The 12,292-nt window shown below is 39.0% G+C and overlaps 1 protein-coding gene across 1 annotated transcript in view; it reads left to right on the top strand.

Annotated features, from left to right (window-relative positions):
* SPAG17 (sperm associated antigen 17) overlaps positions 1-12,292 on the top strand; it is a 238,307-nt gene that overhangs the window by 102,317 nt on the left and 123,698 nt on the right. Inside the window, exons 7-13 of the mRNA XM_045546928.1 lie at positions 67-248; positions 4,309-4,470; positions 5,643-5,715; positions 5,928-6,040; positions 9,169-9,306; positions 9,397-9,510; positions 10,109-10,259. Coding sequence (XP_045402884.1) covers positions 67-248; positions 4,309-4,470; positions 5,643-5,715; positions 5,928-6,040; positions 9,169-9,306; positions 9,397-9,510; positions 10,109-10,259 — 933 coding nt within the window. The remainder of the gene's footprint in view (positions 1-66; positions 249-4,308; positions 4,471-5,642; positions 5,716-5,927; positions 6,041-9,168; positions 9,307-9,396; positions 9,511-10,108; positions 10,260-12,292) is intronic.

Raw genomic sequence — 12,292 nt, 5'->3', positions numbered from 1 at the left:
CATGGGAAAAAGTGGGAAAAAATTTAACACTCTCATTTTGTAGTATAAACATGTTGCTATTATTAGGCATAGAAGCTGAAAAATTGAAGAAAGAGAATGCCATAAAAGAACTTGAAATTTTCTGGAAGTACTTGGAACCAATCCTGAATAATGAAAAACCTGAAACAAATCTCTTTGATGTTGCTCGACTTGAATACACGGTCAAGGCAGCTGATTTTCCTTCTGACTGGTCAGACAACGAGATAATGGTTAGTGCATTTGTGTGAGTGCGTGTTTTTAACATGTGACACTATGGCTCTATTTGATGCATTTATTCATTCCACAGATATTTACTGAGCCCTGACTACTAGTGCTAGGCTCTTTTATCTTTAAGATAATGATATTATTGAATGCCTAGTTATGGTTATAGTCTGATTCTCTAGCTTTTAGTGTATGAATTATGAATTAATAACAAAGAATAAGATGTAGTAGATGAAGATAAAAGATGGTGATTCTTTTATTTGGTGACACATGGCTTTGTTTCATACCTCAACAATGTTCCAGGCAGTAATTAGAACCTTAATATATATTATATTAATTTTGCAAATAGTAAATTGTATAGTTTGTTGAATTAGATGTATGTCTCTTTTTTATGGATAAATTCAAACATTGCCTTTCTAAGCTGTTGCATTTATTGCCAAAATCTTATTTTAATGTATTTGGCCAACAAGGTCTATCCTAATAGGATGACTTGATCCTGGCCCCACAATTAGTAAGCATTTGCTGAAAGCATTTTCTGGCCCCTTTTATTAAGGAGTTTGCAGAAAGACAAGACTAAAGCCAGAAAATAGAGAAGCACTGGGCAAGGTACCATATGTCTAGGTGCTCAGTTACGTGAAATATGCTCTAAATTTTCTATTAATACTGAAAAAGAAGAAATGGGGATTTACTACTTGGAAAAGTAGTAAATTCCAGATACATAAGGTTTGTGTGTGTGTGTGTGTGTGTGTGTGTGTGTGTGTGTGTGTGTGTGTGTTTAAAGGTCAAGTGACTATTTATTAAGATGTTTTGGAAGGTATTCTGGCATCCCTCTGTTATAGAAAACCACTCAGGTCTTTTTCTAGTTGACCCCCTATCACAACAAACAGGGGCTCAGGGGTATTGAAAACCCTGAAAGACTATATATTTTAACATCAAGGGAGCTGAAATAAAAGCAGAGTCCTAGGGAAGGACCACATCAAGTGAGTGCTCTGAAAAGAGATGGACAAACTGGGAGACGGAGGTGGATGGGTGTCTGTATGCAGTGACTGTGGGTAGCTGAGAAAAAACCTGCTGACTGTGTAAAAGGAGAGTGGGATCAAAGCCTGGAACTGTTTCTGCATCAAAGGGTGGGCTGCCCGGGGCTGTGGGCCAGGGCATGGACACTTCTGACTCTGAGAGCCCTTGGTTCTATTACCTTGAGGTGGATGTGCACTTAGTTAAGTAAGTGAAAACATTGACAAGGGAGGCCAGATTTGAACCCTGAAGGATGGACAGACCTTGAATAAGTTGAGTAATGAAGACTTTCAACACAAGGCCTCAGATGTCACTATGTAAGAGCAGAACACTCAACTCTGATACCCTGCCAATAGGAAGAATGAATATCAGCATTGTGCTATGCGTAGAAAATGAAGCTGAATGTAGAATAGCTGCAATGGAAGCCAAAACTGGTTACTACACACTCCCTTTGGCTTTGCCTCTCCCCACACCTTCATCTAAATATGCTCAGCTTTCCTGCTTTGTCTTTCTCTCTCTTGCCTCAGCCTGAGCCCAGAAAAGGACTCACTGTCATCTGCCCTTCACTGTTTCACATTACATTTGGTCCGTATGTTTCCCTATCCCAGAGATATTGACATTATAAGTAATGTCATGAATATTCTATTGAATATGCCATGAATATTCATGGTATAATCCATGAATATACCATGAACATTCCATTCTATTTTATTGGAATTCTAGATCACCAGAGCATAGACGTGAACACCATGACATACAAATTGCAACTGCAAAACACCCAGCACCACTCCCGGCATGTGCTTTCTACTCCAGTTCCACAGTTTCCTGTCTGTTCATTTGAAGATTTTAATTACTTCTTTTAAAAGACAGTGATAGTGGCTATATTTTACTTTTTTAAAAATATAGAGTGGACCACTCTAAATGGCAATTGAAGTTTAGAAAAATTATTTTATGTTAAAAATATTACCAACTTCGTTCAAATACTAGTTATGGTAGAACATTCCTGACTTCAGAACTAGAAGTTTAATATACAGGGCATCTAGGTGGGCCATGAAGGTAACTGTCAACAATGAAAATATCCCGCTCTCTCAAGAGCTAGTTAGGACTGTGCTGCCCAGCTGGTCACACTGAACTCCTGTCAGTGAATTTGCAGGTATTTACTGAACATCATCTTCATGCCAGGGCTGTGGTCTGGGTCTAACTGCAGTAAGGTTTTGAACCCGTGCATGCCTCTGTAAGGTATGGTTTGTGGGTGAAGGACTCAGCATTGAGGATGACGGGAAAGGAGAGCCTTGAAAATGGTTCAGTAATAAAATGGGATTCCAGAAGAAAAGGCCATTGGATTTAATATTGAAGGTTAAAGTTCATTTTAACCTTGGGATCATTTAATAAACATAAAAGTGATAAATCTACTTCTAGGAGAAGCAGACCTAATACATGGTGTCACGCTCTCAGCTATAACTGTTAAGTTGATAGTGGCTTCATATCGAAGGTATGAGCCAGCAAGGAGTCCTTCTTTCTCTTTGAATGGAGGAAAGCATTTTGCAACTTTTGGCTGCAAACAAGTAGGCCATATTTCTCCTGAACCAAGATAACCAAGGCTTTACATCAAGTAAACGCCCATCAAGACGTACTGGCTGCTCGTGGAAGACATCTGAAACATCTCAAGTTAAGACCCTGGTTGCTGAAGTAATTCACTGGCCTTTAGCATGTGATTTGCTGTTTGATTTAAAAATGAATTAACTAGGTTAAGCGAAGGGTTATTAGGCAGAAGCTTTGCTATATTTCTTAGAAATACAAGCAAACAAAAATTTATTTCTATGCCAGAATTTGAGCAAGTACCAGGTTGAAGTTTAAATAAAGAAGGCTCAGTCTTAGCATGGGCATGTGAAGCCAGACAGACAGGTGTGCCACGGTGATGGGCAGAGCCATGCGCTTCTCTGGACTGTGTCAGACCGTGATTCACTGCCCATAAGAAATCATCCTCCTGTAATCCTAGCCCTCTGGGAGGCCGAGGCGGGTGGATCGCTCGAGGTCAGAAGTTCGAGACCAGCCTGAGCGAGACCCCGTCTCTACTAAAAATAGAAAGAAATTATCTGGCCAACTAAAAATATATATAGAAAAAATTAGCCAGGCATGGTGGCCCATGCCTGTAGTCCCAGCTACTCGGGAGGCTGAGGCAGTAGGATCGCTTAAGCCCAGGAGTTTGAGGTTGCTGTGAGCTAGGCTGACACCACGGCACTCACTGTAGCCCGGGCAACAAAGTGAGACTCTGTCTCAAAAAAAAAAAAAACAGAAATCATCCTCATTCTACCCTGCCTCTTCAACTCCGTCAAAAGATGAGTCTATTTCAACTATCTTTGCTTCCCAGCACCCAAAACCAGCCATCACAGTGCTTTCCTACTTGTGGAAACAAAAGCCCAGGTAATAGAGTTATCTTATCTATAACTGTCTTACCAGCTCATAAAATTTGTGGGCATTATAGAAGCAATAGTCTATCAGGATTTCTTAGTGGTTTTCTTTAAAGATAGCGCAGGTGAAAGGAAAGCAGGGAGGCAGGAAGCAAAGGAAGAAATTGATAGCACATATACTGCAGCGTACTTGGGTAGATGATGTAGAAAGCCGAGCAAGTGATTCCATTGTGTTCCTTGCACAGCCAGGAAAGAAATCATTAATAGCTTGCCTTTGGCTGAGGATATCAAAATTATCTAACATGTTTAGGAACTGAGATACTAAGAATATGGGCCACACTGCTGAAACTAATAACTAGACTCTTTTTCACTTACTTGAAGCATTAATTAGGCTCTCACGATATTAGCCAGCCATACGGCCCTCCAAAGGGAACAGTCTGCATCGTGGTGAACAAAGAAGGGCAAGAAGGGTTCACAGATGAAAACTTGGTCACCGTGGGTAGGTCCAGTGGTTTGGGGATTTAGGGGCTGGCTTCCCTGTGTAGAGTTCATAGACTTAGCCGATAAGGGATATACAAACTGTATACCTGATTCCAACAGTATAAGACTAATAACCAATTGTCATTAATTTTTTCACCCATAGCTGGAATTGGGCACTGATATTTTTGAAAATATTGCCTGTTTGATGTATGACACCCTGGATTGGAAAAGGCAGCACCAGCACTATCTGGAAAGCACGAAGTTTTTTAACGTTCCTCAAGTGGTTAATGAGAAAACTATCTTAGAATCCATATCAACTCCTGAGGTGGGTGTGGGCTCAAATGTCTTTCATGGGCTGCATGACTAAACAACTTGATTTTCACATTTATAAAGCATATGAAGAAAAATTACATAACTACTTGTATGAAGGTAATACTGCCTGCTGGAATTTAATACATGAAGGTGAGAACAAGGAAAAAGCCCCCAAGCATGGCCTTAAAGAGAGCTATGTGGTAGGGGCTCTATGAAATTCCTTAGTTGCCTGACACCTTCAAAGGCAAGGAGGGAACCCACTGGTCAGGGCACGGTGCAATGAATAAACCCAGAACAAGGAGGAATGTTGATAAAGTAATCACAGTATTTATTTAGCAACTACTGTGTGCTAGCACCGTGCAAGATCCTGGCAAGATAATAATGAAGACTCATTCCCTGTCCTCCTCTCTGAGGTTAACTTTTAAATAGGATGGCAATCAAGTTGACAACAGTTTCAATATAGCATGATGAATGCTGACAGCAGTCAGCTCAGACTGCAGCGAAAACAATAAAAATGTCACTTCACCTGATATAAAAAGGCGTAGGGCAGAAAGAGAAGAATCAGAAAAATTGTACCAGAATTAGTGATGTGGCAAAGGCTGGGGATGAATTGCCTAATGGAAAGCATATTTGGGGAAAGGGACAAAATGGTATTCTAAGCAAAGCAGCACAGATGTACAAAGATATGGAGGTCAAAAAAGAAATATTACAGCATGAGCCAGGACCACAGGGTAGTTCAGTCATTCCAGGCTGCATGTGTAAAGTGCAGAACAACCACAGGAACTAAAGCTGGAGAGGGGGAAGCCAGGACATAAATGTCTTTTGGTGCTGCGTTAGATTTTGGCAATGGAGAACCACTGAAGGACTGTAAGAGGGAGAATGGGAGGACTCTGAGTCACGCAGGGAAAAGAAGCTGTTTGAGTCTCAGTGCCCCGTCTCCCGGCGCTTTCCCCACAGTTGCTCAGCGGGTTCTGGTGGGAAGAACTGAACAGTGTCCACACCATTTGCTTCTTTCCTCCCTCAGACAAAACTCCTTTTCTTTGATCCTAAATTTAGCAGATGATTTTGTGGTATGAGCATAATTACACCATCTCAGAATTCTGTTGGATCTCTTCATACCAGCATTTGATGACAGCATCTCAGCTAGACATCTCAGTTGTTTCTTTTTAATTATTCTTACTTTAGCCTCTACAACCTGTTGCTCCAACCCCGGGAAAGAAGAAAACACAAGGTGAAGAACCACAAGCTCCACCACCAGGCATGTACGAAACCTGTAGCCAGAGGATCGACACCATGAGCTGGCACTTTAAGGAATAATGACTGCCCTCCACATTGCTTTCATCTCTGCCTCCACCTGTAGTTTTTATGTTTATTAGTACATGATCATAGTTTGGATTTATGCATGAAATTTTGATGGAAAAAATGGAGAACGCATCTTAATTGGGCAATGACATTTTCTATATTTTATAGTGAGTTTTGTCATCACAACTGATGTAGACATGAGATACTACAATGATTTGTTGAATCCGATTCCAGAGGAATTCATTTCTGTGCCCCTGATGCTGCATTGTATGATTGAACAGGTGGGTACAGTCTGAGGCTTTTTCCCAGACAATAACCTTGTCTGGGAAAGTCACTTCATCTCTCTTGGCTTCCATTTTTTGTTTGCACTATTTTAAAATTACACTCCTAATACCTGAATGCATTCTCCTTTATAAAGATTAAAACATTTCAGATAAAACTACAGTTTGCCTTGATCATCAGCTTCAAGCCTCTTTCTTTTGCTGTGCTCTGGAACAGTTAATATAACATTCTCTGAAGTTTTGGTAAAATATATCCTTAACAATGTCTGTGTCTGGTGTTGTTTTAATGGAACAGGAAGAGGACATGAACAAGTGGGAGAGGTGGTTAATATCTATTTAACTATCTTTAAAATTTCTTTTATACTTAGAGATTTAATTAGATTTTTCTCCCTCTGAGGCTAATTTTGGTCATTAGTACTTTATGAATATGTCCATTTTATTTGAGTTTTCAATATGATATAATGTTCTTTACACTATTCAGTTAAATACATTTTTAAATTTCTTCTGTATCTGGTTATGTTCCTTTTCTACTGACTAATGTTATTTATTTGTGCCATCTCTTTTCATTATAATGACTGTTAATGGTATATCTATTGTACCCGTCTTTTTCAAAGAACCAGCATTTTGTTTCATTGATCAATCCCTTTTAATTTTTTTTATTAATTTCTTCATTTATCTTTATTATTTCCATCTTTCTGCTTTCTTTCTTTTTTTTTCTGAGACAGAGTCTTGCTCTGTCACTCAGGCTAGAGTACACTGGCGTGCACTCACAGCAACCTCAAGCTCCTGGGCTTAAGTGATCCTCCTGCCTCAGCCTCCCAAGTAGCTGGGACTACAGGCGCCCACCACCATGCCCAGCTAATTTTTTCTATTTTTAGTAGAGACGGGTCTCACTCTTGTTCAGGCTGGTCTCAAACTCCTGACCTCAAGCGATCCTCCTGCCTTGGCCTCCCAGAGTGCTAGGATTACAGGCATGAGCCACTGCGCCTGGCCTCATCTTTCTACTTTCTTTGGGTTTATTTTGGATTTCATTTTAATTATAAACTTACTTCATTTATTTTTAGTCTTTTTTGCTTTACATAAAGCTATACATTTCCTTTCAAGTGTTTCTCTGGCTGCATTTGGTGTTTTTAATGTATTCAGTTCTAAATCTTTTATTTACTTATTTAACCCATGAATTATTTTGACTTCCAAATTGATTGTTGAGTTCTAATTTTCTATTTTTGATTTCTAATTTTATTATGATCAGTTAGCGTGTTCTGCAAGTTAGCCAGTTAAAATTTCCTGAGGCTTCCTGTGTGACCTGATGTATATGTCAATTCTTATGAATGTTCTACATATACTTGAGAAGTTTGTTATTCATCATAGCTGCATATGTATAGCACTTATAGGTACCAGGCACTGTTTTAAATGCTTTCAATATATTAACTCATATGACCCTCAGAATAATCTCAAGAAATAGGAACTACTTTTATCTCCCATCTTCCAGATCAGGAAACGGAGGCATAAAAAGCTTAAGTAGTTTGTTCCAAGAGTAGGTAGCAGAAATGACTTTTGAACCTAGTCAGCGTATGTGGGAAAGTATTTTGATGGCATTGCTCTCTGGTCTTCTTCCTTCTAATTTCGCAATGAGAAGTCCAATGTCACTCTGATACTTTTTTCTTTGCAGGTAATCTATTTTTTTCTTTCTAGCAGCCATTAGGATTGTATCTTTATAATTGATAACACAAGACTATGTCTAGGAATGACTTTGTTTGTTTTACCATGCTTGTCATTATTATCTAGGGGAATTATAATCTGATTTCCAATCACATTCTGAATAAAATCAAAAGTCCTTATAATGTTCCATAAAGGCCCTAAATGAGCTCAGTGTCTGACACATACATACATGTTGAATGAATAAAGGTTTAATATTAATAAGGGGATGAATAAATTGAAGTATAGGAGTGATGGGATGGCATTTTACAAGATGGAATATTAGAATTAACATTTCAGAGGAGGAACAGTTCTGAGTGATCTTTTGTGAGTGGAGTAGGTCTAAGAGATGATCAGAAAAAAAAGTGGAAACAGTGACTCTTTTGAAAGTAGGATGTATACAAAAGATAAAGAACATGATTCTATTTTGTTACTCTATAGCAGTGGTTCTCAGGAGGGGATGATTTTGCTTCCCAGGGGACATTTGGCAATGTCTGGAGATACTTTTGGTTGTCACAACTAGAAGGGTGCTACTTGTATCAAATGAGTAAAGATCAAGGATGCTGCTAAATATCCTATAGTGCACAGGACAGCCCACCATAACAAATAATTATCTAGTCCAAAATGTCATTAATGCCAAAGTTGAGAAATCTTGTAGAGGGATTTGAAATCCTAGAGGATGATTATAGGATTTAGGGTAAAGAAAAAAGCTGAAAAGTAAGTTCCTATCTTGATTATATTTCAACATTTTTTACCATGTAAAATTCAACAAGGAACTTAACCTTTCTAGGCCTCACTTTCCCTATCTAAAGGAGACTGTTATTCATTTATTGATCTCATCATCCTATAACTTTTCTATTTTTTAGAGAAAGAATGAGAACTTGTCCTGAACCCCAGTACTTCCTACTCAGTAGGCTTAGGCTTGGAGCAGTCATCTAATTTCACTCACCCTAGTTTGTTCTTCTATAAAACAGAAAATAATATCTACCCCGTAAGACTGCTGTGAGGTTTAAATGAGTTAATGTATGTGAAAATGCTCCACACAGTATCTAGCATGCAGAAGGCACTCAGTAAATGTTTATTGAATCCGAAGTTGTATGAGCACTATTTTCAGTGCTTCAAGATAAACAGTAAATATTAAGAAAAAAATATATTGTTATTTTGATTTATACCACATTAAAGTTGATTGTTTACTATTTGTATTTTGTTATCTATTTTAATACAAGTATTAAAATTGTATCTACTTTAATGCATGATTACAAACATTTTTCCTTTTATGTTGGTAATCTCTTGATACTTTCCTGCCATTTTATGTAATTAGTGGTACTTTGGTGGTAGAAACAGACTTGTTCTTACTAAGAGCAATGGAAATACAGCAGTGAGCAATGAGTACCAGTAAAGAGCTGACCATTAAACTCATTCCTCCCAATTAGGTTGTGGCAACTGAAGAAGATCTTGTCCCACCCAGTCTGCAGGAGCCACCCCCCAGAGCTGATGGGCTAGACCACAGAATTGCAGCTCACATTGTGTCCCTCCTGCCCTCACTCTGCCTCTCAGAGAGGGAGAAAAAGGTCAGATGGCCTGAGATATCCAAAAGAATCTTCATGCTTTTAAAAAGTATGTATTCTCTCCTTAAACCAATGTTATTTCAATTTGAATAGAATCTCCATGAAGTATTCTTATCTGAAGAAGAAAGTGAAAGCAAAGCAGTGCCCGTAGGCCCTCTGCTACTGAACTACCATGATGCACATGCCCACAAGAAGTATGCACTGAAGGTAATACTAATCAGTTTACCCTAAGGATAACTGATGTGAGAAAATGTGTTTATAATTATTCAGTTGAAGGAAGCTAATTAGATAACTTTACCAATGCTAATTAAAATGTAACATACAAAATAGATACCCGCTTGCAAATTAGGATCTCAAAAATGGAGATGAAGAAGGGAAAAACGATGCCAGCAAAGAAAACTTACCTAATTATAGAGGTCCAATTAACCATTCAATTGATTGTGACTACCACCAGATTTGCATTAAAACCTTATAGTTATTTGCTTTAAATATCTGCTTCTATGACAAACTAGTGGAGGCCGGAAAAGGACCTCAAAAGGGAGAGATGAATATATATGAGACTTTGGCAGTTTGTCACCATGAATGAAGAATCAGTCATTTTTGTGCACCAGGAACTTCTGGCAATGTAGGAACTAGCTTTTTTGGCCTTCAGCAAAATACTAACAGTTTGTCTTCCCCAATTGCCATTGATTTCCCCTGTTCCCAAATAATGAGAGTGAAGGTATCATGTTTAGCCTTCTCCATATGCATAAGGCACTTTGCAGCTTACTTTAATGTCTTCTGTCATGTTGCTCTTTTTCATCAGGACCAAAAGAATTTTGACCCAGTTCAAATTGAGCAGGAGATGCAGTCCAAGTTGCCACTGTGGGAATTCCTTCAATTCCCTATGCCCCCACCATGGAACAACACTAAACGTCTAGCTACGATTCATGAGCTTATGCACTTTTGTACAAGCGGTGCGTACATTGCTTTGTCTTAGCTTAAACTCATTTTAATCAATGCTCATATGTGCCTCTTAAAATTAAATCCTTATTTGCAAAAAGCATTTTGATTATTGAAAGTCCTTTCAGAGGCCAAGATGGATATTTTGATTGACTACAACTTTCTTATCTTGAATAATGTCATTAGCAATGGTATTATAGCTATGATGCATAACATTCTTCAATTCGATGCAGTGAGTTTTCGTTCCACTGTGTTTCCATAACCAGATTTATTCCCTTATTTCCTCCCTTTACCATTCTCTGTCCCACATCCCTCCATTGACATCACTGGAGATGATGTGGTAATCTGCTTAGGAGGAGTAAAGGTTTGTATAGTTTTAAAAATTTAAAAATAAACAAAATCCTCCCATCTCAAGCTATCATAATCCTGTGCTAGGATAATGCCATCCTTCCCTCCACTGCATCAGCACTGCACTCATTTATCATCATTGCAGATCACACAATATTACAGTAACATTGCAGAGACATTATCTGGAAAGTGGGAAGAGCAAGACTGACCATGCAACTTGGCCGCAATTCAGACCTTTTGAACACTGTCCTACTATCTATTGCCTTACGGAAGTGCAGGGTGCAGCCTCGTGGTCCTGGATGTATTTTGTCTGTTGTATACATAACCACCCTTCCTGATGATCCTTTACCTGTATCCTGCCAATCTCCACTTCTCCTTCTGCCCTAAGACATGATTCCATGCTCTCTCCAGCTCAACTCTACACACAGCACAGCATTCTTGTTCCTGCTGCCACCATTGAGAGCTCACATATATGCTGTTTACATGGCCCTTCTCAAACTCTTGGTCCTCCTGCCTCTCCTTCTTCCTTTCCCTCCATCATCTCATACTTGCAGGTCTGAAACCGACCCCCAGATTTCGTCCCCTCACAGTCCCCCTCATTTCGGTAAATAGGAACTGTTTTCAACAAAACCTTGGAGTTGTCCCTGCTGTCTCTTTTTTCTCACATCCCACAGCCAGTCCCACCACACCCTCACTACCATCCCAGCTCACTCCATCAGCACATCTCATTCAGATGATTCCAGTATCTTTCCAGCTGGTCTGCAGAATTTGAGTTCATCACCCACCAAGCTCTCATGTTCTACTCTGCTCCATCTGCATGGTCCTCACTGTGATTCCTTGAACATGTCATTCACACCCCTGCCTCAGGACCTTTGCACTTGCTATTTCCCCTGACTCAGTGACTTTTCCCCCAGATAGCCATATGGCTTGCTCCTCTACTTCCTTCAGATTTTTGCTTAATTGTTCAGAGGATTTTTGTCTGTCTACTTTATATAAAATAGAAGCCCCTTCCCAACCATTATGACTTTTTGTCCCCTCAGCTGGCTTTATTCTTCTTATCATCTCTGATATCGTATATACTTATGTATTTCCAACCACCAGAATGGATAGTCCATGAAAGCATGGAGCTCACTGTTTTGTTCACCACTGTGTTCCCAGCTTTTATTACAGTTACTGACATCTAGTAGGTGCTCAAAAATACTTGTGAAATGAATAGATGAGCAAACTTTCCTTTATTCTGTAACTCTTTGCCTCTTCCTTGTCTCTATTCTGAATCCTATTCTTTTTCCCAAAAGGACCCTTGCCACTTCCCTAATCTTTATTGGGGAGAAAATAGAGATGACCTCTGAATTATTAATCTGCTACAATAATTTTATTTTTTCTCATTGAATTCCCTGTTTACTTGTTAATCCTACCTCTTATCCCTCTACCCTGAACTTCTAAAGTGTAAGAACCAAATCTTGTTTTTCTTTGAATCCCGGGCATCTATGACAAAATCTAATACATAGAAAACAATAACCAACGAGTGAGTGAAGAGGTGAATAAATGCTGTAAAAGGGTACATACACAATTGAATAGAGCCCATTGAAAGCTGATAAACTTTGAAGTAAAATTACAGAAAATACCACAGCAGTTTATGTGGGTGAGAGGAGGCCTTTCCTGAGCCCAAATGAACAGAAAAATCTACCAAATATAATAG

This window comes from Lemur catta, chromosome 3 (genome assembly GCF_020740605.2).
Source record: "Lemur catta isolate mLemCat1 chromosome 3, mLemCat1.pri, whole genome shotgun sequence".
NCBI lineage: Eukaryota > Metazoa > Chordata > Mammalia > Primates > Lemuridae > Lemur > Lemur catta.
This window is presented reverse-complemented; position numbering and strand designations above follow the sequence as displayed.